This window comes from Cyprinodon tularosa, unplaced genomic scaffold (assembly GCF_016077235.1).
Source record: "Cyprinodon tularosa strain WSP-4 unplaced genomic scaffold, ASM1607723v1 ctg554, whole genome shotgun sequence".
Lineage (NCBI taxonomy): Eukaryota > Metazoa > Chordata > Actinopteri > Cyprinodontiformes > Cyprinodontidae > Cyprinodon > Cyprinodon tularosa.
Genome location: NW_024039290.1, coordinates 877,641 through 901,787, shown reverse-complemented (window position 1 = coordinate 901,787; position 24,147 = coordinate 877,641). Strand labels below are relative to the sequence as shown.

The 24,147-nt window shown below is 37.5% G+C and overlaps 1 protein-coding gene across 2 annotated transcripts in view; it reads left to right on the top strand.

The window, feature by feature from the left end:
- Positions 1 to 23,617, top strand: part of LOC119796656 (mitogen-activated protein kinase kinase kinase kinase 5-like) — an 85,768-nt gene extending 62,151 nt beyond the window's left edge. Inside the window, exons 5-32 of one of the 2 annotated variants that reach the window (XM_038305302.1) lie at positions 388 to 443; positions 569 to 616; positions 1,577 to 1,619; positions 4,136 to 4,208; positions 4,448 to 4,579; positions 7,199 to 7,261; positions 7,498 to 7,579; positions 10,115 to 10,231; positions 10,373 to 10,454; positions 10,669 to 10,721; positions 11,635 to 11,681; positions 11,776 to 11,817; positions 11,904 to 11,924; positions 12,109 to 12,187; positions 12,847 to 13,000; positions 13,446 to 13,546; positions 13,696 to 13,737; positions 13,828 to 13,906; positions 13,991 to 14,067; positions 14,204 to 14,264; positions 16,360 to 16,462; positions 16,547 to 16,605; positions 16,752 to 16,840; positions 18,491 to 18,668; positions 18,753 to 18,821; positions 20,677 to 20,769; positions 20,953 to 21,079; positions 23,029 to 23,617. In XM_038305302.1, the coding sequence (XP_038161230.1) occupies positions 388 to 443; positions 569 to 616; positions 1,577 to 1,619; positions 4,136 to 4,208; positions 4,448 to 4,579; positions 7,199 to 7,261; positions 7,498 to 7,579; positions 10,115 to 10,231; positions 10,373 to 10,454; positions 10,669 to 10,721; positions 11,635 to 11,681; positions 11,776 to 11,817; positions 11,904 to 11,924; positions 12,109 to 12,187; positions 12,847 to 13,000; positions 13,446 to 13,546; positions 13,696 to 13,737; positions 13,828 to 13,906; positions 13,991 to 14,067; positions 14,204 to 14,264; positions 16,360 to 16,462; positions 16,547 to 16,605; positions 16,752 to 16,840; positions 18,491 to 18,668; positions 18,753 to 18,821; positions 20,677 to 20,769; positions 20,953 to 21,079; positions 23,029 to 23,125 (2,267 nt within the window). In that variant the 3' untranslated portion in view covers positions 23,126 to 23,617. The remainder of the gene's footprint in view (positions 1 to 387; positions 444 to 568; positions 617 to 1,576; positions 1,620 to 4,135; positions 4,209 to 4,447; positions 4,580 to 7,198; positions 7,262 to 7,497; positions 7,580 to 10,114; positions 10,232 to 10,372; positions 10,455 to 10,668; positions 10,722 to 11,634; positions 11,682 to 11,775; positions 11,818 to 11,903; positions 11,925 to 12,108; positions 12,188 to 12,846; positions 13,001 to 13,445; positions 13,547 to 13,695; positions 13,738 to 13,827; positions 13,907 to 13,990; positions 14,068 to 14,203; positions 14,265 to 16,359; positions 16,463 to 16,546; positions 16,606 to 16,751; positions 16,841 to 18,490; positions 18,669 to 18,752; positions 18,822 to 20,676; positions 20,770 to 20,952; positions 21,080 to 23,028) is intronic. The other variant, XM_038305303.1, reaches the window with a different exon arrangement.
- The last annotated feature ends 530 nt before the right edge of the window (positions 23,618 to 24,147 follow it).

The following is a 24,147-nucleotide window of genomic DNA, read 5'->3' as shown; positions in this document are numbered from 1 at the left end:
AGTTTGATATGATAGAAATGTATTTTCAAACTGACAAACTTGTCTTAATAAAGAAAGGACGGTAGGACCGTATATTTGATGCACAGCTGAGTTCAGTTTGAAAAGACTGCAGGAGCATCAAGCAGAAACAGCCAGTTTGTTGCAAAATCAAATTAAATGAAATATTTGCAACTCATCATGTTAATGCGATGCTACATTTCAGCTCTGCATGCAACAAAAAGCATCGCACTGTTAGAATGTTTATGACAACTGACTGCTTGATTTATGCATTTCAGGCTGTGATTTCTTCATTTTATGTTTTACTTTTTGCTCTCTATTGTCTTGTATTTCATTATTTTCTTCCTGTGATTCATTTCAAACATAAAACAAGTGAATTTTGTCCCACAGTGACAGGTCCTCTCTCCGAATCACAGATCGCCTACATCTGCAGGGAGATGTTACAGGTAACAACAGATTTTATTCTTCACTTTGCTCTTTGTAATCCAATAGCAATGCTGTTTTTAAAGTCGTTGCAGTTTTGGGGGAAGTAAGAACTTGAGTTGTGTTTTTTGTTTGTTTATGCACCCAGGGTCTGGACTACCTACATGCACAGAAGAAAATCCACAGAGATATTAAGGTCAGCATGGCACTGTTTGTCTGCCGGTGTTTCCTTCAGACTTTAGATAAAGAATTCAGATTAAAACAATGGTTTGCTGCAGTTACAAAAAGAAGAGAGAAAACCAGAAAAACCAGAACCTGATTGCTAAGAACCTGAATAATCAGGCTAGACATATTCCTGGAAAACATCAGTCAGAAGATCTTCGTTGCCTTTTGCAGAAGTAGATTAGTGACAAATTCTGTTCTGATGACCAGAACTTTATGATTATAAGCTCTAACAGCTGCATGGAAGAAGGAAGTGTGATGATGCTCCTTTGTGCATCTACAACCTAATATCAGAATGGTCAATAATTGGTCAATATTGGTTGAATTTTGCCAATCTGGTTGGTAGTAATGTGTCCACATATATGTGTAGTGCCTTTGAAAAAGCCAGAATATCAAGACTAGATCTACCAACACTACGGTGCAGAGCAAACTCCTGCATCTCATGCCACTGTTGCTACTAACATTTCATGGAATTTAATACTAGGAAATGCTAATGTTAAGTCAAAGGTTAATGCCATTATTTGCATGCTGTACATGGAGCACATCACAATAATTGTTCTCGAGGTCGATAACTAATACACACTACCATTAACTACAACCAACGCAGTACACCATCAGTTACCATTTTTATTGGTCGGTTGGTTAACCTATTATTTGGGTTGATCCGAAACCAATGGCTTAATCATCATATTGGTTAAACCAAATTTAGTTTAATTAAGTAGAGGTTTTTCCAACCAATCTTTTCTTAGACTGTAGGATGCGGCAATATGCATAAATAATCCAGTTTCAATCCAAACTTAAGGTTGATATTATCTCTTTCTCCCATGTGAATTTGCTTACAGATCTCTGAGCAGAACACAGAGAACAGAATTTTGGAGAAATACAAAGTTTCTGTGTTGCATCTGTTCTCATGATTCACGTCTTTTCCTTGCAGGGTGCCAACATCCTTCTGAATGATCAGGGTGAGGTCAAACTAGGTAAGTGGAAGTTTGCAGAGTGTGCACTGCACTGTATCAGAGTGTGGTTAGCATGAGTCACCCACCACAAAGGTAGCAGCTCTCACAACAATACCTCTGCCTCATTAAATCATGGCATGTTTTACGATGTGTAAGAACTAATCAATCAATTGGTTGTTGTTTTTCTTTTTGTTTTTTGATTCCTGGGAGAAAAAATGAAAACATTTCTGCCTCTTTCTTCCAAAATAAAATAATTGGAGTGGCAGAGCAAATAAGCTGGTTCTCACTTATGTGTCCTGTTAACGTTTGTTAGTCAGTCATTTAACAATCAAAATTTTCTCTGTAAACAGCAACTAAACACAAAAGTGAACCCGTAACATTGTGGTGTGTAAGAAGAAGGGCTTGGTGCACCTCACCTTTATGCTGGTGCTGGAAATGAGTGTGGCACAACAAAGTAACCAGAATGAGGACATCATTTAACAACCAGTCATAGACTGTTTGAGGACAAGCTGGGCTTTATTTAGATATTATAAGCTACATTTCAATGTCCAGATTTTTATTAAAAGTAGATTTAAATCTTCTGAAAGTGTTAGAAACAGAACTACACTGAAAAACAGCCTGAGCTCCAACATCTATGTAAAAAAAAGTGTTGATGGTAGCAGCACAGCTGACATTTCTCTCAATGATGGTGTCACAGCCAAACAGGAACAGAACAGATGAAGCTACTATGAGAAAAAGCAGAGAGAGTATAATGTTAGAGATTGAACTAGCAAATTATTCAGAGTGGGAGAATAGAGATAGAATGAAGCATAATGAGGAAAAGAGGTCCCTATGTCTTCCAGCAGTCTGACCTATAGCAGCATAACTATAGAGATACAGAGAACAGACCTGAAGACATGTGGAGGGCAAGGGAGCAGCGATGAGCAGCGCAAAACTTTAAGGGAGGGTAATTTATTCCACCCCCTAATATGTAACCTAGGAACAGCTTTGTGGAAAGCAAAAATGCCTGAACTGCTCCCAGAATCATTCTGGCTTAAACATGTAAATGTACTTATTATCAGACAATATTGTCCCAAAATTTAGAAATTTCTATAAAAATAAAAAAATCCTTTCTTAAAATCTGTGGGGGGGGGGGTTTCGTTATTTTATGCAAGCAGGTTAGTTATACGTTAGCTTCAGCTGATTTAGGTCACTTTTTTTTGGTCATTGCATCTTGATTCATATGTCGCAGCTAATATACACAATGGTTGAAATAACAAATAAGAATTATTTATTCTTTATTACTTCCACATTGAGTTCCAAGTGTTCACGGGGATGGACGTCTGTGTCTTCAGCAGGCATAGATCTAACAGAACTGGCAGCGTTGCGAGGCAAGGGCTCAAACATGTACGACTGTAAGCCTTCTACACCAAACCAAGCTTCTGCCGCCCTGGCGTCCTCTTCCACAACAACTTCGTCCCCGCTTTCCTCCTCTAAATAAAAAATGTATGATGGAGGAGACTCATCCACGACCTCCGACACAAAACTCTCCTCCTCTTGCATGTTTCCTCTGTCCATAGCGTTCCTTGACAGTGTCGTTTCTAAGTCACCAATTTAGTGCTGCTTGGTCCCAATGGAATTTCCTATTGGGAACCTACTAGCACTAAGTTGCTAACTGGTTAGCAAGATGCTTCCGACAAACAGGCCATAATCACACTTGCTTGCAAACCTTCAGCCACAACTATCCCGCCCCCTTGATAAACGACCAATCACATTCACTTTATTCTCTTGTGTAAAGTCGTGCACCTCTCGGGAGAATTCCGCAGCAATTCTGGAACAGTTAGAACGGCCGTTTCCCTACGACTTTAAGGAAATTTGACAACTCTGCTTCTACGGCAAATAAAGCTTGGTGCAATTAAACACCCATTATTTTTGCAATTATTTGATTTTTAGGTCATATAAACCGGTGAATTCAGAAAAGCTTTCTTTCTTGTAATCCAAGCACATTTCATTCTGATTAAAGAATTTCACACATGTAAACATAGTTAATGTCCTCAGCCAGGTAAACAATCAAAATGACTAATATTTGGAGGTGTAACGCATGACTCAGCTCTGCTAACAGCTGTTGGAGTTTCCTCACTTTGAAGTGGAACAAGGATTGAGGCCTCACTGTTGTTCCAGTCACTGCCTAATCTCTGCTGTGCTTCATGCCATATCAGATCACTTCCCAAAGCTTGTATATTTTTTGTTAACAAATCACCAAATTCGACTCATTTAAGGATTTGGTTCAAACCGTCATTCAGCCTGAAAGTGCTCTGAAGGTGCAGTGGAACGGCTCTGTAACATAGCAAGCAATGTATTAATTAGACACCACAAACTGATAATGATATGTGTTGGCTATAATTTCTAATTAAGGATTTTTATCCATTTAATCAGATCATTGTTGCAGTCCTATTTCTTTGCTTCAAAATATAACATTTAAAATACTGGCTGTTTATCTATTAAATAGATTTTGAATATCCTTTTTAAAATATTCTTTTATTTCCCCTGCTCTGCAGCCGACTTTGGGATCTCAGCTCAGATCACTGCCACTCTGGCTCGGAGGATGTCCTTCATTGGGACGCCATACTGGTAAGATCCACACTTAAAATCACCTCTCTTTCTCTCCGCAGCTTTGCATTAGGTTCAAATCTAAAGCAGTTGATCACTAATTTAAAAGAAACAGTAAAGATTATTTAATATTGCAGCTTTCAGCCATCTGTGTGCCTAATTTTCAAAAGTTTTGCCAAGATTGGATAAAAATATACCCTTTTTAATCTAACTTTATGCATTTTTTATCTTTACCTTTGCTCTCCCACTCCCACCTCCAGGATGGCCCCAGAGGTAGCAGCAGTGGAGATTAAAGGCGGCTACAATGAATTGTGTGACATTTGGTCTGTGGGCATCACAGCCATCGAGCTGGCAGAGCTGCAGCCTCCAATGTTTGACGTCCACCCGCTGCGGTGATTAAACTCTGACAGACACGACACCACCTTTAAACAAACATTTAGCATCAGCATCTCAGTATGAGGTGTAGTTTCTGGTTTCTTTGGAGGCAACCTTTACTGTTTTTATGGTACATAGGAAGTATGCCTTTTATTTCTATGATTTTAAGCCTCAGAAATAAATAGAATAAACAGTATTAGGTTTTAGGTTATTATTGTTTTTCTATATTAAACACATATTTCACCCTTGCTTCTTTGCGAAGGTTTCAGGGGTCACCTGAATTGTTGTAGCTGATTAATAGATGATTGATAATGATAACAGTGCTGTGACCTCTGGGATATTTGGTGACATATGAAGCATATTCAGAAATAAACTAAACCATGAAACAAGTGATGCCCACCAACATGGGAAGGTTTATTAGGCTAAAAATGGGTCAATCTCACCCAGGAGAAGAAAGTCCAGGACTTTCATCATAATCTTAGTCAGTGAAATGCTCAGAGGAACATGACCCAACAGCTCCACCTCAGACTCTGCTTAACTCATTTAGATTGTTAAATGTTAAAGTTTACAAAGGAAAATTTCATAAAAGACCGACTTGTTTGGAAAAGTTGCAGGAGGAAACTTAATCTCTGATAAAGAAATATGGCAGCACAACTAATGTTTACAAAGCTGCAGCTAAATGTACCTGTAGACTTGTCCTTTGAGTGGATGATACCATAGCAGATTTTCAAATTTGTACAGATGGTCTCTTCTTTAACACTGTGAGGGACCAATCAAGTTAGTCCTTTATATGACAGCTGTTGAGCTGTTAAATCGTCTGGTATAATTAGTTTTTACTATCCTGTACTTATATACAAGCACACTTTGAAATTTGTAGTGTGCTTTCTAAACACTAGATGTTGGATTAAAGTATATGAAAACCAGAGCTTTATTTATATGTCCTAATATGTAAAACCTTAGAACTAAAACAGAGTGTGTTGTTCAACATGTGCACATAGAATAAACACAGGATGCATTCTCTAAATAAACCGCTGGTGTGACTTTCTGATGTGAGGTGGACAGAATAATGATTCTTTTTATAGTTTTCTTTAATTTTTGCTCCATGAACAATTTTTTTTAACCATTTTTTACCATTCCTTTCAAGCCCATTAGTAATCCTTCAAAAAATATCTCACATGTTTAATAACAAAAACAGTAAAAATAGTATATTAAACTGACAGAATCAATGTTAGTATGCAAAACTTTAATTAGTTTTGTACCAAAAAAAACAGATGTTGAAATGGTTTCGCTTTTCTCTTTAAAGAAAAGTCACTTTTTTTTTTTTGATTTTGGCCCTTCCTGCCTCTTGTAGCTTATTAACAGGATTACTTTATTTGGCAGAACCAAGCTCATTTCTTAGCTCATAATATGGTGTATTTAGTTAATCCTAAAAGAAGATCTGTGGCACGTGATTATTGATTGATTGATAGAAATGCCTGAAACTGAAGATAGATCAGTAAAATATTGAATGAAAAGACCTTTAAAAGTTCAGAATACTCAAACGTTTGTGGAAACCAAAGTTTTTGTGTAAGTTAGAATAGTTAACTTTAAAGTACTTTTATTTTTTACAGCATGATTCTGAAGTATTACACAACAACCTCTATTTGCAGCTATTTTGGCAGCAAATTGCACCAAAGACAGAAGGAATTAGGTTAGAATAAAAAAAAGCTTTCTGCAACTTCCAGGTCTTCATATGAGGAACAACTCAAAACTAAAAGAATAACAGCTGATGTTATCCAGGAGAAATTTTCTAAGAAATTGTGTTTTTTTTTTATATACACTTAAATTAAAAGGAATTTAATGCTTTAGTCCAGTAAATTGTTAACACAAACTAATATTTCTTCTTAGCTTCAGAGGGTAAATTTAGGACAAGATGTTTCTTTGTTTGTGGTTTAAGAATTAGATAAACAGGCTTTAACCCAGTCTGTACAATCATCTTTCTTTTCTTTATGTGCTTCCACTCAAAAAGTAGAAGATGATGAGTAACCAGTCAAAACCAAATAGAGCAAATTGTGCTCTGAGTCATTGTTCTGCTGCTTTACCCAATTAGTTTGTGCTAAAAGAATTCCGCTTTCCTTTATTTACCGTAAGTCGTCCAGGTTGAGAAGCAGAGAAGCCATCCCAGATCATAATGCTACCACCGCCATGCTTCACTGTGAGAATGACGCCTGTTTCCTGTAATCCGGCTTTATCTTTTAACTTAGCCTGACCACAAACGTCTAATTTATCTTGTCAAATTAGAACAATTTTGGGGGGGAATATGAAATAGTCCTTTATGTTAAGTGGAACCATAACTAAAAATGTTTGAAACTGTAAATGTGTGATAAAAATGAACTAGAATTGAAACAAAGTCCCTCATCAAGCCCATAAAGCATGCAGCCATGGACTGCTCTAAAACGTGATCGAAAAAAACAAAACAAACGTGAGGCGAGGATCAACCTCAAATGTGCACAGAGGCGGTTTCCTTCTTTGTGACGTCAAACTTTTCCACCACCCACACGTCCAGCTTCACTGTCCTCACTTTGCTAAACGAAACCCAGTAGAACCGAGGGTCTGTGTCGTTGTCTCACCTTTCTTTTTCTCTCTGTCCCCCATAGGGTCCTATTTCTCATGTCCAAAAGTGGCTACCAGCCCCCGAAACTGAAGGACAAGTCCAAATGGTAAAGACAAAATCCACAAACATTTTAAACAGGACTCTCATTTAAACACCTAGCAATGATCTACTGTTGGGTAAATGAGTTGTTAAGATAAATCTTAAGCTGTAATAAACCTGCTTTGGTCAAATAATTAAAAAAATATTGGTTCTACCTGCTCCATCTGATCTGTTTGTGTTTTTAAATAACCAGTTTGCATATGAAAGTGGTCTCTGACCTCACCACTTGCCTCCTGCCCACAGGTCATCCAATTTTTACAACTTTGTGAAGGCCATGTTGGTGAGGAACCCCAAGAAGAGACCAAGCGCTGCCAAGATGCTCTCGGTTAGTACTCCATCTGTACCGTCCGAACTGTTAGGATGTCTCAGCTGCATTAGATTCACCTGCTGGTTCCGCTCAGATGTCAGATGTAGGATAAATCTTTATTGTCATAGTGCAACTCCACAACATGTAGTACAACGAAAAAGTCAACTGACTAGTGCACAGAGAAATTAACAAAAACTTTAAACAGAATAAAAACAAAGTGAAATCATATATTAGATTAATATATGTGGTTAAGGCATAGAGCTTGGAATCCTGAGGTTCTGAGTTCGAGCCCCACTCCCACAGACTGACACTCTCTGACTGGGTCCCTGAGCAAGTCCCTTAACCCCACACTGCTCTCCTGGCGCCCCACAGTGGCAGCCCACTGCTCCCCAAGGAGATGGGTTAATGCAGAGGTAAATTTCTCCAATGTGAGATCAATAAAGTTCAGTTATTATTATTAGAAAGTCAGCAAGCTCTGAATGAAGAGGCGGTAGAAAACAGCAGCTTGAGTTTTAATTTGACCATTATCGAGGATTCTCAGAAAGTGGAGAGGTTGCTGGGCCTTCATGATAATCAGCTTGATGTTAAAGTATCATGGGTCTGGGTGTGCAGGTGGTACAGTGGTTAGTGCGCATGACCCATATATGGAGGCCTTAGATCTCAATGTGGCCGGGTTCATATCCAGCCTGTGTCGTCTCTCCCCCTTCTCTCATACCCCCCTTCCTGTCAGCCCACTGTAAGAAAAATGAGCCACTAGTGCTGTAAAAACTAAATATTTAGGTAGAAACATAACAAGTGACACTTATTAAGCATCCACAGATATGTTTTGTCCACATTTCAGTGTAGATTAACTAATGATATAAGTGCAAAGTCACAACATATTATTAAAAAGTTTCCTTTTCTTCTGCTTGGTAGTTTTCCTATAAATATTTTCTAAAAATCAAACTAATTCTGTGCTCATATTTTAGCAAACCACCCAGAGCTGTTTTTCTCCTTGAAGTGTTAAAGCATCACTGGGTAACTTGTCACCAAAGTATTAGCTTTCTTTGAGATATATGAAAAGATTTAGGTCAATATACTGTAAATCTCTTTGCATGTATGCAGAATCTTTGAGAGCTCCCCTTCTCAAAAACTCGCCTGTATAACTTGAGAGGGTTACATACATCAATGAATGAGTGATGTGACCCAGAGCTCTGCTTGACGGCAGTCTGAGTTCCCCTTAAACATGAGGGCTAACTAACCTAAGAGTTGTTTTTAGCAATGGAATTCTTTTTAATTAGCGAAGAGTTAGATGCTTTTTTTCAACGAAAAAGAAAATATCAGTCTTGTCTTTATATGTTTATTCAAAGGCATTGCAGCATTAGGGGACACAACCAGTGAGAATGTCGCCCAGAGCTGAAGCTTTCCAGACTTTTTATAAAGTTGGAGCAAACACATACAGAACAGGCCAAAAATACAGATATGAAAAGTTACCCAACATCCAACCTTTAGGAGATCTGGCTAATAAAACTATGAAACTCAAAGTATCTTCAAAGAACAAAAGTAAGGTTTTTGCAGACACCATGGTAATAAACGGCCAAGATTGGGGGGCAGTCAGTTCACATGAGGTCAGCATATTCTAATTCTTCTAATTAGTAAAAATATATATTGTCATGCACAAAATTTCCCACGACATATGACAAAACAGATATAAGCAGATGTTTGGGCTATTTTACATATTTTACAAGTAACTCTATGACTTCTCAATCTGCTGGTCAAAAGTGGTCTGCTATCAGATTTCAAAACATGGAGGCAGACTTAATTTTGAGACACTACAGTGTTGCTAGGGTGATAAACCTGGAGGGTACTGCAGTAGCGCCCCCTGTGGTTAATAGTAACACAGTGTTGCCTTAAAAAGAATCACAATTTGGCCGAGGACATGAGGCTACATGCAAACCTAAATCATTAGTCCTCCTCCACCGTGCTTGACAGTTGGAATTGTGTTTTTATTTTGAGTTTTCCTGATGCGTTTTTTATTTATTTTGTTTTTTTATTTCTCCACACTCAAGCTGTGAGTTGCGGCCAAATGCCTTGATTTTGGACTAATCTGTCCAAAGGAAATCAATACTGGGTTTTTGTGGTTAATTCAGATGCAACTTTCAGAGATTCTGTCATGTATTTATTTACTTATTCTTATTTATTTTTTATTTTATTTTATTTTTTGAGAAAAGAGCTTTGAATGTATTCTTTTTTATTATTTTTGATTTTTTTCCATTTAGTCTGTTTTTCTCCCTCATTAATAAGCGTTACTATTATAGATTTGTGACATGCAGACAGTTTGCAAATGGCCTTAGAACTCATCTCAGATAAATCCCAAAACTTGCTTTTGATATGAATATTAAACATGATCATTTATGTGCATTATGCCTGCATTAAAAGCTATGCTATTAACCTCCTGTTTAAAATCCCTGCATTGTATCTCAGTGTGTCTCAAGGTTTACTTTCAAACCGATCAGCGGTTTTATGTTTCTCTTAACTTGCTCTGATGTTTTGTTTTTTTCTCTGGGTTTGCAGAATCCTTTTCTAACCCAGCAGTGTCTGAACCAGGAGCTGACTCTGGACCTGCTGGACAAATTCAAAAACCCTGAGAAACACAAGAGCTGCTTGTCGATCGAGGAAGACGAGATGGAGGTAAAACAAGCTGTGGGTTTAGTGATTGATGCTGGGATAAACAATATATAAGCTCCATATAGCCTCCCTTATATCCTCACATCAGAAACCTGCCATTAGTTGGGTTTTTAAGAGTATTTCTTTATTTCTTTGGGATTTAAGGTGGTACCTCCTGCATCTTTAAGAAGAATCCAGTCTATCAACAAACACAACCGAGCCGAGAGAACTAATTCTGACATCAGCTGTAAGAAACCGGCCCAGTTTTGTATTTTTTTCTCAATTTTAAAAGAATTTTTTTTTTTAGCTAAAACTGAATATTTTCTTTTTGTTTTTTTGTTTTTTTCAATTATTGTTTTGCTGTTTCAGTTAGAATAACATTTGTTCTGCTTAAGCTCTGATTATTTCCATTTCCGGATATTTTGCTAAAAATGATCAAATCTTTATCTGCGCCCGCTCAGTCGAACAGATTTACACTCAGAGGCCGACGAAGACCAGATCACCAAATGTAACGGTAAGCATTCGGTCCTTTGGTTTTGATATAACCTGGTTATACATCTTCATTGTGAGTCTCACCTCAAAGCAGACAGGTTTCCTTCTCCTCTGTTCAGGTTTTAATCAGATTTTTTCCATTTTACTGTTAATCTTCAAAACACTGGAAAACAAACTAAGTTGAAATTTTGGAAAATGCCAGACATACCTAAAAATGACAGTTTGAGATTAAGGTTAGCTCCAAACTGTTTATCCTGAAGGGTTAGATGTTGCAGCTCTTAGCTCCTATTTTAGTTCTTTGCTCCTGTTCTATACAGATTTGGCATTCAGATATGATTAATATTAGATTTTATTCAGAAAAGGCTCCAGATGTTGGCAACGTCAATCCTCGCGTGCCACTGTGCAGGCGCACCGTGGTCAGGCTAGGTGCTTCCTGAAGGATAAGGGTTAAATCACCTCTATGTAGAAATGTCCCATCTCCTCGTTTAAATAGGACAGGGAGGAGCTGCTGCCTAGAGAGCAGAACTCCTACCCAGAGATGCATAAATTAACCCAGGATTTTGCTGAAGGGATACAATTATAACATAATTAAAAGCTTAAAGAAGTTGATACAGGCCCTTTAAAACATGCTGTCCTTTTTTTTAAGCATCGAAAAATATAAATATTTTAATTTTTGTCAGGAAACAGCTTTGAAATAGTTAAAGTTTATTTCATTCTCCAAAATAAAGCAGCTGCTGAACTGAGGTTCTGATCAAGAAAAAGAAAATAAAGCCTGTTCTGACCAGATGACCTAAGATAGTTAGTCCAAAGAGTTTGTGTCGACTAATAACCATGTGTGAAAGTAAATAAGGTTGAAAGATTAAATCAAAACACGATTAAAACTGCTGTCCAATTAACAATAGTTAATGGTTTTCCACATCTTTCCATTTTTTCAGCTGAGGCCCTCCACAGGATCAACAGGCAGCATCAACAGCCCACCGAGGTAAACAATGAAACGATCTGGTTAATCTCACACATGCGGAACAAATGAATCAGCTCCTTCTCTATCAACTGATTAATATCTTTTCATCTCTCAGGGATCAGGAATCAGACTCTGATGACTACGACGATGTGGACATGTAAGAAAACACTCTCATGAAGTGAAAGGCCAGTTTTCCAGGAATTGGTTGTTTTTTTAACGGCATGATATTTTCTCTGTCTTTAGCCCTACGATGCAGCCCGCCTGGTAAGATGAACCAAGTCAGACTTTTCTTTTTGTTGCTGTAAACTGTTCATAACAGTTGGGATATGCTAATCAGCAATAACTGCACTGCACTCCAGACCCTCCTTTGCAACACGAATAATACACTCACTGATTTTGCCAATTAATATCAGAAATTAAACAGCTTTGCTTTGTTTCTTACATTAAGGCGACAAGTGACCCAGCCTTCTCTTTCTCACAGCATCATAATGCCAGAAGATGAAACTCCTCCTCCGCTTCCTCCAAAGGTGACAATAAACCCCAACGCTAGATATATTTCCATTAGGCTCATTAGAAAACGAAAGTGACCCTCTTTAATATTATCGTTTTTTGGAATAACAACAAAATAAAAAAGGATCTGGTTCAACAGCAGGTTCTAAAGTCATTTACATCTAAAGCATGCAGTCACATCTTTAACACTTTGATTATCTGTGGAGCAAGGGTTAGGTCAAATGGTACAGAGCATCCCTGATGCTTCAGCTGGATTTATGAGAGAAAATAGCTGCATTTGCTGTCAATAAACCACTTTGAGCACTTCTGTATTGGTGCATTAGAGCTTATTGGTGCATATTAACAGAGACAGAAAGGAGAAGGAATCTGCAGTGAGCTTAGAGGACAAACTGTTGCTGCACATCAATTTAAAAACATTTAAAGGACATTTAAAGAGAAACATTGAGGATCACTGTGGATTGGAGGTCTCAAAGCCAGGACTCTTTATAACAAAACATTCTTGAATGGAATGAGGCACTCTATTTGTTTTGTTTTAAAGCTGTCCAATTACTAAAATCAGGATGTCATGATCTAGTTTTTATTTAAAAAATGACTCTTTCTGATCTGAAAATGGATCCAAAATGTTTTTTGTAAAATTTTATATATTTTTTTTATTTTTTTATGTTTCTCCTTACAGCCAAAAGCTCGGACTAGCTCAGAGGAGAGCATGGCAGGAGAGGACGATCGGTTGAGGAAACCCAGCTCCCTGTGTGCCCCCTCCCCTCTCATCAGGACCTCTAGTGGGACCCATGTTCGACCCACACCCCACCCACGAGCCTCACGACACTCAGGTGAGCTCCCCCCATCCGGCGGTCACTAAATCCTCACAGTTTGGAGACCTTTTTTAACTTGTGTAAATATTATGTTACATCTAATAATGGATAAACGGTAAATATAAAACAATGAGATAAAATGTAAAGAACTCAGTGTATAGGTGTATAGTGTTTAGAAACATGGGCATTTAAATTATTTCATTTTCTGTTTTATTGTTTTATACTTAGTGTTATCCTTAATGCTCTAAAAATACTTCTAATGTTTGTTAGTAATTGTACAACCGTCACTTTAAAGCAGCTAAGTTGGGGTTTTTTTGTTCGTTTGTCTGGCTGCTGTTAAACCTACATTTCTGTTTAGGGCCAATATAAATTATTTTGATCTATTTTGTTATTAACATCTCATCAGAATGATTCTCTTGTTATGTAAGTTTTGTGAAAATGTTTGTATCGTTGTGTGATTCAGATCCTCCATCATTACCGGCTCAGATACATAACAGCCCAGCAGAACCACTTCCTCCTGAACTCCCTCCTAAAGACTTCCGGAGACGGAAACCAATTTCAAAGGTAGAAGAAAAGATGAAGTTTGAAAGAAAATCTACATTTTCTCATTGTTTCTTTAGTTTAAAAGCATCTTCTCAGAAGGAATAATTTAAAAAATGTATTTCTTCCCCCCTGACTTCATCCTGACAGACTCTTTTCTTCTCTTTTCTCAGGATCCTCCAGACTGTCCCAGCCCTGTATTGAAGAAACCTCCTGTCAGTTCCTCCTGGATTCAACCTCTGCCAATGAGATGTTTTAAATATTTAAGCTGAACGTTAACCCGTCTTTCTGCTTTGTGTCTTTAGGTCTATTTTAAAAAGATATTTCATGGCTCCCCTCTGAAAATAAATTGCTCCACAACCTGGGAAAACCCCTTGTCTAAAGGTTGTTTCTCGTTCCAAATACCCAGCTGTTTTTACCTTATCAGACATCTAACTAAACATCATGTCACCGCTCTTCCTCCTTCAGAGCAGCATCTGATCCTGGGGGCCGAGGAAGGGATCTACACCCTGAACCTTAATGGCGCCGAGGCCACGTTGGAGCTGGTAAGAGCCTGGTCTGATTTACTGGAAGGCTCTAAAATTATCCCCTTATATTTGTCAATAAAAAATCAATGCTGTGGAGAAAAAATGCAGGAGCGCATAGAAATAAAACCCTGGATGTTTGTGTCGTCTCTTCCAGTTATATCCTGGGAAATGCACCTGGGTCTACACCATTAATAACGTCCTCATGTCTGTATCAGGTAAAGAAAAAGGTTGAACATGTCTACTATTATCCAAATGCAAGATCAGAATATGTGATTTTGGGCATAAAAGTAATTCAGAAAGGTCAAAGTTCACACTAAAATAATATAAAAATAATGTTCCTGAGCACAACCCTTAACCCCACACTGCTCCCCGGGCGCCACACAGTGGCAGCCTACTTCTCCCCAAGGGGATTGGTTAAATGTAGAGAGTTAATTTCGTTGCTCTGTACTTGTGATTGTGTAATAATAATAAAAGCTGGGGGGAAAAAATAAAATAAAATATCTCCAGTTCAGATGCTCTTTTTAAGATGCCAACCCCCTGTTCTTCATACCAAACCTGCAGTCTTTGTGCTTGCAGCACCATCTCCTGGAAGAAAGAAAACTGGGGAAAAAAATAGGTCTCTGTTTTTCTCTGATTTATTTGGATATATGGATATTTAAGTTGATTTTTAACAGGAATAAGAAAGTCAACCATACTTGAACTGAGAGTAAACATCATGATGAGAGATCTGAAGAGGTCAAATGGACCCCTGTATGAGCATTAACCTCATTGAGCAGGCAAATATAAAAACACCAGTGCTGACAATGAAACATGAACATGCAATTGTCATGGTTTGAGATGCTTTTCATTCTATTTTCCTTTAATTTTTTAAGGCACGAGTGGTCTTTTGTTTATTGTTTCATTATTTTTGATGTTGTGTAGACAGCAAATGGGTCTAAGAGAGAGGGGAACCCATTCCTCATTGGTCATCAAGCCAGCAGACTGCTGCTTGGGGCCCCAAGTTAACTAGCGTGCTTCCAGCAGCAAGTAAAAAATATACAAGTATTTATTTTGTATGTATGATGAGTTCTCAATGGTTACAATGACTAAAGCGTGCCATTTTACAACAATAGAGTATATTTGATTATTTAAAATAATTATTATAAAATTATTAAAGAAAAATTGAACTGGTTTTTGGGGTACAGCTTGACGAGAAATGACCAGCTTTAGCTTTTCTTATAAACGTATATTTTTTAGAAAAACCAGACAGTAAACTCTCTACAGAGATGGAAAAACCTTTAAAAACTCTCTGAGGCACAGATGATGGCATTTGAACTGCTCACTTCCCTCTTTTACAATAATACAATAATTGTGAGTTCTACCCACATCTTTGGAGAACTACACAGAAAGCCTGCACTCCCTCTGCCACTGTTGCATCTGCAGAGAGAAACTTTTCTGAGCTCTAATTTATTAAGAAATATGTTAGATCTTCCATCTTAGAACAAAGACTGAGTGGACTGGCAATATTTAGTATTAGCAGAAAAGTTTAAAGGAAATATTTTTTAAATAGTTTGTTCAAAACAGAGGAAGAACAGTGGTTTAGGTAAAGATAAAGGTAATTTCATTACTTTTCCAAAGGTTTTTCTATGGTTACATACGGTACATTAACAGAGTTTTAAGACCTGCTTACTGATTACTTTTCATTTGGATGAGGTATAAAGTGTGCTTAATATTGTATTCTATTTGATGGTGACTGTTTTAATGTAATTCAATTATTTTTTACTTTTGCTGTTATTTTTGCAATGCAGATTATTTTTTTCCACATTGTGCCAGATGGCACTTTACTGTAAATAGATTGCATATTAAATTACAATGTGTAACACATTGGACAATATGAACCTGTGTGTGAGTGATGTGATCACCTGACTGTTGTTTGCAGCAATAGATGTTATAGGCAGAAATAGAGGGCCCAGAGATTATTTTAGCTTAGGGCCCCTTTGGGGCTTGGTCCGGCCCTGCCCTGATGGCCTCCATTGATGGGCCCCTCAGCTTCCGTCAAGAACTTTACCGTTTATCAGAGGGACCTTGAGGAAAAAATTTAATAATTTATAAATGAATAAAAACAGAAAGGTAGAAGATGTTCCACAAGAAGCATGTCCCTGAAGTTATTTCTGCTCAGGAAACTGAATTTCTTCTTCGCCTTTTATTTAAAGTATCTTTATTTATCATGATCATTGTCATCATCATAAACAGTATTAATCAGGGGTTTAATCATCAACACTGTGTCCTGAGCTGTGCGCTTATGTGACTTTGTTTTTTTTTTCTTTTCAGGTAAATCATCACAGCTTCACTCACATTCACTAAAAGAATTATATGAACAGGCCCGGAAAGATCAGAGGATGGTTCCCTTACCGACTCCCAGGCTGTTGTCAAGGTACCATTGGACTTTATTTCATCCTATGTTCTTAGCTGTAGAGAGGTGGAAGAATCTCCCTCATTAACACTTTCTTTCCACTAGAAAATGTCCAGTGACAAGCAAAATACCAGATACCAAAGGCTGCAAGACCTGCGCAGTCGGTGAGCAAAAGTCCATTATTACAAAAATATTTCAAGATTTGATTTTTTTTTCTCCTTCATTGTTGTCTGTTTTAGCGACAGATATGTGTGGAGTTTTAATATGTCTCAGGAAGAAAATACAAAACCTTTGTGTTTTTCTGCTTTAGGAGGGAACCTGTTCCTCTGCTGTGCTCTGGACTCCAGTGTGGTTCTGCTGCAGTGGTACGAGCCCATGCACAAGTTCATGCTAATCAAGGTAGGCTTCATTTAAAGCATTTTAAAGCATTTCATAAGAAGAGGAAAAAAACCTGTAATGTTAAATGTATTTGTTGGTGACTGCATGCAAAGATCAAACAAGTCCTGATGGGAATTTCAGGCTGTAATCAGTAAATTCATGCTTGTCTAAAAAACTGGGACTAACTAATATGCACTAAAGGATAGAAGCAAGGGTCAAAGATAATAGATTTGCCGCAATATATTTTTGGATAGTTACTGATGAGGAAGAGATTAATTCAAGGTCCAGAGGAGAAGATGAAGATGAGGCTCTTCAAAAACAGGTTAAAACTTAAAAAAACTAGACTAGAAATAACGTTCTGTCCTTAAAACAACCAAAAAACTAAACTAATTGATTGTTGTCCAGTTGTTTTGTTTTGATTTTTTTTAGAGTTCTGGTAGATTTTCAGAACAGGAAGATTATAACCGATAAACAGGAAATGTAGTAAAAAAAAAAAATAACAACAGCACAGCTAGAGTACTAAGGTATGACTTTATATTCTAAACTGGAACCAGAGCCACGATGAACAGAGGACAAAACCTAATAATAATCTATTTTTATTTATCAGAACATAGTAGGAATCATCTAATCTGCACCAGCCACTGAGAATATTTAGATTTTACTTCCTGCGTTTAAAAAAAAAAAACAGATTCAGTTATATTTTTTACTTGTCAAAGAGAGATAAGGCCAAAACGCAAAAGCTGCTAGACTTAAAATAAGTTCTCCTGGGTTTCTGAAAGACTTAATTATGACTTAACTATGCTTAATTAAGACTTAATCATGCCAATTTCTTACTGCAAAGATTTTCAACCTTTTGTATTGAGTTTAGCTCTGGTCTTTGACTAGGCCATTTCCACAACTGTATTCTTTTTTATTGACAATGTTTTGCATCAGATTTATTTGTCCGGGAACATTCTGGTTAGATCTACCGGTTACCCCTCCACCGCGAGATCGACAGTAGGAACAAACATCTTCACTTTGGTCCCATCTCTCTAAACATGTTATGACTCAGAACTTAGGACCCAATTTTCAAGGCGAGACCGACAGTGGGAAGATTCAAAGCATTTATTAAATAACAGAACGTGGAGCTGTGGATCTGCAGCGGCTGCGGGGGGAGGAAGGGTGCCGCCCATCTCTGGCAACTCTGGTTAAACAGACAGAAAATTAGATTAAAAGGGAGGGGAGAGACATTTGGCAGCGGGACTTGAACCTGCAACAGCCAATATATGGGTCATGTGCTCTAACTCCATGCCATAGCAGCACTATAATTCCTTTTTTTTCATTTGGTTGTCTTTTATGAGGAAACAGCCACTTCCAGAAGAATATTAACTGTATTAAAAAGGTATAAATGTAGATTGTTTTGGGGTGCCCTGACATTTCCAGCAGTATCTATAGCACCCCTTGGCCCGTCTCTGGGGCCGCCACTGAAGCCCATAGATTAGTGTGAACATCTCAGACAATTTGAAGGAACCCCTTTTCCCTCCATCCTTAACAAGCTTCTGGATTCCCCACAGTAAAGCTGTTGCTGGGTAGATAAATATATTAACCTGTAAAAATCTATTTTTTTTTTCAAAAGTTTTGTCTTTTCACTCTGAGATTTCTGAGTGGACTTTCTCTCTCTCCATCATATAGAATTTTGACTTCCCACTGCCCAACCCTCTGAAGGTGTTTGAGATAGTGGTAAAGCCTCATGAGGAGTACCCAATGGTGTGCATAGGTGTGTCTCGGGGGTCCAACCCCAACATACCGGTCGCCATAGAATACATCAACCTGAACTCCAACACATCCTGGTTCTTCAACTCAGGCATGGGTGAGCCGATGTTCCCCTCTGTTAATTCTGTTTCGATTGATTCTGCTGTTCCTGACTGTGAGGTTTCTTTATATGTCCCTACAGAGAAACCTTGTCCTGACATAGTTCAGGTAAATCAGCTGGACAGCAACTCACTGCTCGTGCTCATGGAGAGTAAGTAGCTCCCTAGTATTGTTCTTCCAGTATAGACCAAAATCCTCCTAGGTATAGAAAACTAGAACAGAAGCTAAATACACTATAGATCCAGAGCTGCTTCTAAGTCTTTAGCACTCATTTGTGCTTTTATTACCATATTATTATAATGGTTGGTAACAAATAACTAAGGTCCTGTATACAAAATAAGTTGCCACACAAAACAAAGTCATTCATTCATTCATTGATATTCGTTCAAAACATTTTTTAACAATTTTTTTTCAAAATTTCATTCTAAAAAAAATGAACAGATTAATGTTTTCATTGTTGTATTTCTTTTTTTTGTGATCCAGGAAGCTTAATCTGATTAGAATGCAATTCATAAATCTGAAAACCAGAAATTGGAAAATAAAAGTTGAAAATATAAAATCTGTGGAAAAAAATTAAAATGAGAAAAAAAATATTTTATATTTTAAATCTGTAAAATTATTTTTTACATATAACATTTAAAAAATATTATAATCGGAGAAAATGGCAAAGTTACTCCCAAAACCGTTTTTTAGTATACATTTCCGGATTTTATTATTGTTCAAATTTTAAATTAGAAAAAAATCGAGGAGTTATTTTAGCTCATCTAAGAGCCAAAATGCATCCTGGGTTGTTTGTGGGAAAAGAAGTTGCTGCAACGAGACAACCGCGGTCGGAATAGCGCATTTCAAAACATAACACAGAATATGCAGAACTGTTGATGAAGTCAGAGGAGGAAGAGCACAGGTACACTGTAAGCACACTAGCAGCTGGAGTTGCTCAACTGTCCTTCACCATGCTGCACCTGATACAAGTTAGCCAATGAGCTGCTGTCAGTCTGGGTTGCTGCTGCTGCTGTTACTTTTAGACACAGCAGGCAAACCTGTGGCAAGCCGGGCGACGGGAAAAAAGAAGAAGACGATGAGAAAAAGTGAAAGAAAGTGTGCACTGCTGGAAGAAGCACGGTGAACTAGTGAAGGAAAAGTGAAATGGTGCTCAAAGATGACCCTGCACATTTTGAGTATGTTTGGCTCAACCTGCTGCTGTGAAGCAGGATTCTCCACCATGAACAGAATCAAAACAAAATATGGATCCAGGCTCAAAATGAGCTCCTTGATCTGTGCTTTAGAATGGCTTTGTCTCCATTCAAACCAGGTTTAAAGCCTCGCAGGTCAGCCTAAGGCCCGCTTATCTTTTTAAGCCATTAAAAAAGAAAAAAAGTGGCAGTTAAAAAAAAAGAGAATCAGGAAATTATCTATATACCAAACTGAGAGATTGTTGTTCTCTACTTTAAAAACAATTTAGATTTTAAATTGGAAAAGCCTTCTATTTTTGTTTATTTTTTATTTAAAAACTCAATGTATAACATGGATTCATAAACACCTGCATTTTATTTCGGTGTTAAATGCTGTTTATAGTAACAGATTATAATTAAAAACGTCTCTGGACCTTTACTGGTTGCTGATTTTCTTTATTTGGACCCAGCTGATTTTAAATTGGTTACCCCTGCCATAAATGAATAGGCGATTACGATAATGGATGAATGTTCTTCCCGTTTTTCCTTTTATATATTTGTTTTTATTTACTTTGTAATTTTTTTCCTTTTTTGTCATTTTTCATCTTTTTTCTTATGTTATTTTTACTTTTTTCTTTTGAATTAGGAAAAGCATTTAAAAGATATATGAAACTCAGGTCTTTAATAAATTGGAGACAGACCTACTGCACATATGACCAGATCTCGTTGTTGCTAAGAAATTAAGTTTTCATAGTTTGTTTTTATGAGGAATTGATAAATTGCACACCCCCTGCTATCTGCTCTAGCTGTGCTCTAAAGGTGTCTTTTCTACAGGGTCGGTACAAATGGTTAACCTGGATGGAGAGCTGAAGAGCAACAGACACCATCCACAGGAGGCCACTTTCTCTCATGAAGTTGAATCTATAGGTGAGAACAACCAGCAGCCATCTGCTGATAAATGATCACTTGAGAACTCGTTATTTTCTACATAATTTTATATTAAATCTGCGTATTTGTTCAGAAAACAGACCTTTCCAACAGATGTTTGCGACGTTCATAACGTTTAATAAAGAACAAATCAGCTTATCAGAGATTTGCTTTTGTCTGCAGTGTATATCGAGGACACACTATTGGCTGTTTGGCGTCACGGCTGGCAGAGGAGAACTAAAGGTTTCACCGAGGTTCTGGAGGAGATGACAGACCACAAAAAGATCTACAGAATAGTGAAGTCAGACAGGTATGTCCCATCTACTGTCCCTCAATCCTGCCACAGATAAATGTGGATCTGGAGATGATGCTGCTCCAATCCTTTGATGCAATTTATTGCAGCTTAGTCAGCCAAATGGAAGCAGGTAGCATCAGCCAGGAAGTGGGTGCAGATTATACAACACAAAGAAAAAATTATTAAAAAAGGTGCTGTTTTATAAAAAAGAGATGCTAATTGATTTTCAAGGCAAGCAGCCTACGGCATCACCTACAGTCTTTGTTGCAATTGTTCCCAAACTTTTCTTGCTAGACCAACTTCACTTTACAAGAAAGTTACTTGCAGCAAAATACATATTGCCATAAAATTAACTACAATCTAAATCTCAAAACCTCCACCTTTAAAGAGTGATTATTTTAGGTTAAATTGTCTATTTTAGTGAGTAAAAGAATTCAACCCTGGTGTGTACAATGAACTCCCTCTAGGGGGCGTGGACCCCAATTTGGTAACTCCTGCATTAATTATATATTTTAGCAGCATTCTGGACAATAAATCAGATCAAAAAATGAAGAAAAAAGAGGGTTTATTCTTTTCTTATTGAATCTGTCAAAAATTTTGGAATGATCTAGTGGTTTGATGACCTTCTGCTTGACAAACAGGAAAATTTATGGGCATAGTTAAAGGGACATTATGTAAGGATTACTGTCATCTAGTGGGGCAACGGGGGTATTTCACTTAAACAAAACACTATACCAGAGGTCACCTTGATATGTGCTTGAGAATGGCTTTGTTCCCATTCAAACCCAGGTTTAAAGCCTTGCAGGTCAGCCTAAAGCCCACTGCTCTCAGTAAGCCATAAGAAACAAAGACATTTTTTTTTTTAATGGTCCAATCAGGTGTTTTATAAAATATGTGAATCAGGAAATAAATCAAACTGAAAAATTGTTCTTCTCTACTTCAAAAATCACTTTAGGTTTTAAAATGGAAAAATTTATATTTTTTTTTATTCGTTTTTTATTTTTAAACTCAATGTATAACATGGATGCATAAACACCTAATTTTATTTCAGTGTTAAATTCTGTTTAAAGTAACAGATTAAAATTAAAATGTCTCTGAACCTTTACTGGTTGTTGATTTTCTTTATTCGGACCATGCTGATTTTTAATTGGTTACCCCTGCCCTAGCACCCCTGCCCTAGCCTTAAACACATACTGCAGCAAAGGTAGGCGCCGTTTGTCAAAAAGCCTCGACATCGTATACGTAACCATGTCCTCGGAAGTGAAGTCTCTAGAAGCTGGAATTTAGTGTGAGAAAAAGTCAGCATTGAAAGTTAATAAACCAAAATAAACCTACAATTCTATACCAACAAGATCGGTATATATTTGCAGGATCTTCTGTCTTTATTTTATGGCAACAAGCACCACTGACTAATTAAACCGAATGGAAAAAGTTAGCTTTACGCTAATTAAGGCAGAAGAGTTCAATCACTTGTCAAGGAGATACAGTACAACATTACCTGCATTTTTCTACATTCATGCAGAGTTTCAGTTGTTGGGTTAGCATCTCCAAATGATCTGCAAGCATCGTTATTTCGTGTTAGTATTATGTTGTCCCTCGTTTGTAATTTCAGGATGGCAAACTCTCATACCGCTTCCCAAACGGGTGACATATAAACTAAAGTTAACTTGTAGCTTATAAAATGTATCTGAATATTAGTGGAGGTAATGATACACCAATAATAACATTTATGTCAATGCACTTATCGATTTCAGGCAGTAGAAAAGAGAAATTACCCCTTTAAGGTCTGATACTGACCAAAAGGAGAAACATTGTTGCTTAACGACCTTTGTGGTCCTCAGATTTCTACCATCAGGAAGAAGGTTAACTTATACCTAAACAGCAAGATTAACCTGGGACGAGATTGTAAACAAGTCTTTGAATATGAGGTAGTTCCTCTGAACCCTCTGATCTTCTCCCTGCAGGATGGTGGTTTTGGAAACGCGTCAGGTTGACGACCAGCTGGGTCTATCCAATCTGTATCTCCTGGAAATCGCTGAGAACTACGTCCTGCTGTCCTGACTCTCCTAACACTCCTGGGAAACCTTCCTGATTCTCAGAAATCATCTGGGAACAGCAAGAAAAAACACCAGGCATGATCATTTGTGAACGTTTGTTTACGGTCGGTAGGCGTTGCTGTGACTCTGAGGAGGCAGAGGAGGAAATTATGCCAGAAGGAGATTGTTTGTAGCTCTTCTCCCTCCACCAGAGGGAGTCTGCTCGTTTATTTATGCTCTTTTCAACTCTGTTGGTTACATCAGGAAAAATCTGGAGACACCAGAGAACTGAGAAAAACCCTGAAAGATTAGTGAAAAATGGTCCCACTTTAGGAAATGAAGAAGAGTGTCTCCTTCATTCCTGCACAGTATTATAGATCACAGCATGCAGGGACTGACAGATATGGCTTCCATACGTCACCGGCTCTTCTGCTGTGTTGTGTGACCTGAGCTTGTGTGTCAGCGTTGTATTGTGTGTGTTACTGGCATTACACTCTAATAAAGGTAAATAACACAACATATGCTTGGCTGTGTCTTTATTTAAAATGGGAATAATGGGGTGGATGTTAGAATTAGAGGGTGTTAGAAGGATTTTAGAAGGTTTAAAAAATTAAGCCCCTTTTTTTTTTTTACAGTGTCCTGTCTGGTGATGTGGCAATAAGAATAACTTTCTTGATGCCAAAAAAAGAGCCCAACAGATTTTACTTTCATAAGTGGAGCAGTACGGCTATCGCCATAGTGTTCTGCTTGTTTTATGCATATAAATTGCTTTATTATAATTATGCAGGGAGTTTTACAGATTATATGGGCACTGCAATGTAAGTAGAACAGGAAAGGATGAAAGAAAGAGGAGATAAAAGGGAGATAATGATAAAACATTTTCAGTCTGCTTCATCACCTGCAAAGAGATGTAAAAAGAACAGCACAACCAACAGACATGGTATGAGACATACGGTACAATAAAGCAACACCTAGATACTATTGCTGAAGTATAAGTATTATTTAATCTGACATGTAAACTGTGGTAGCTGAATATCAGAATATCGG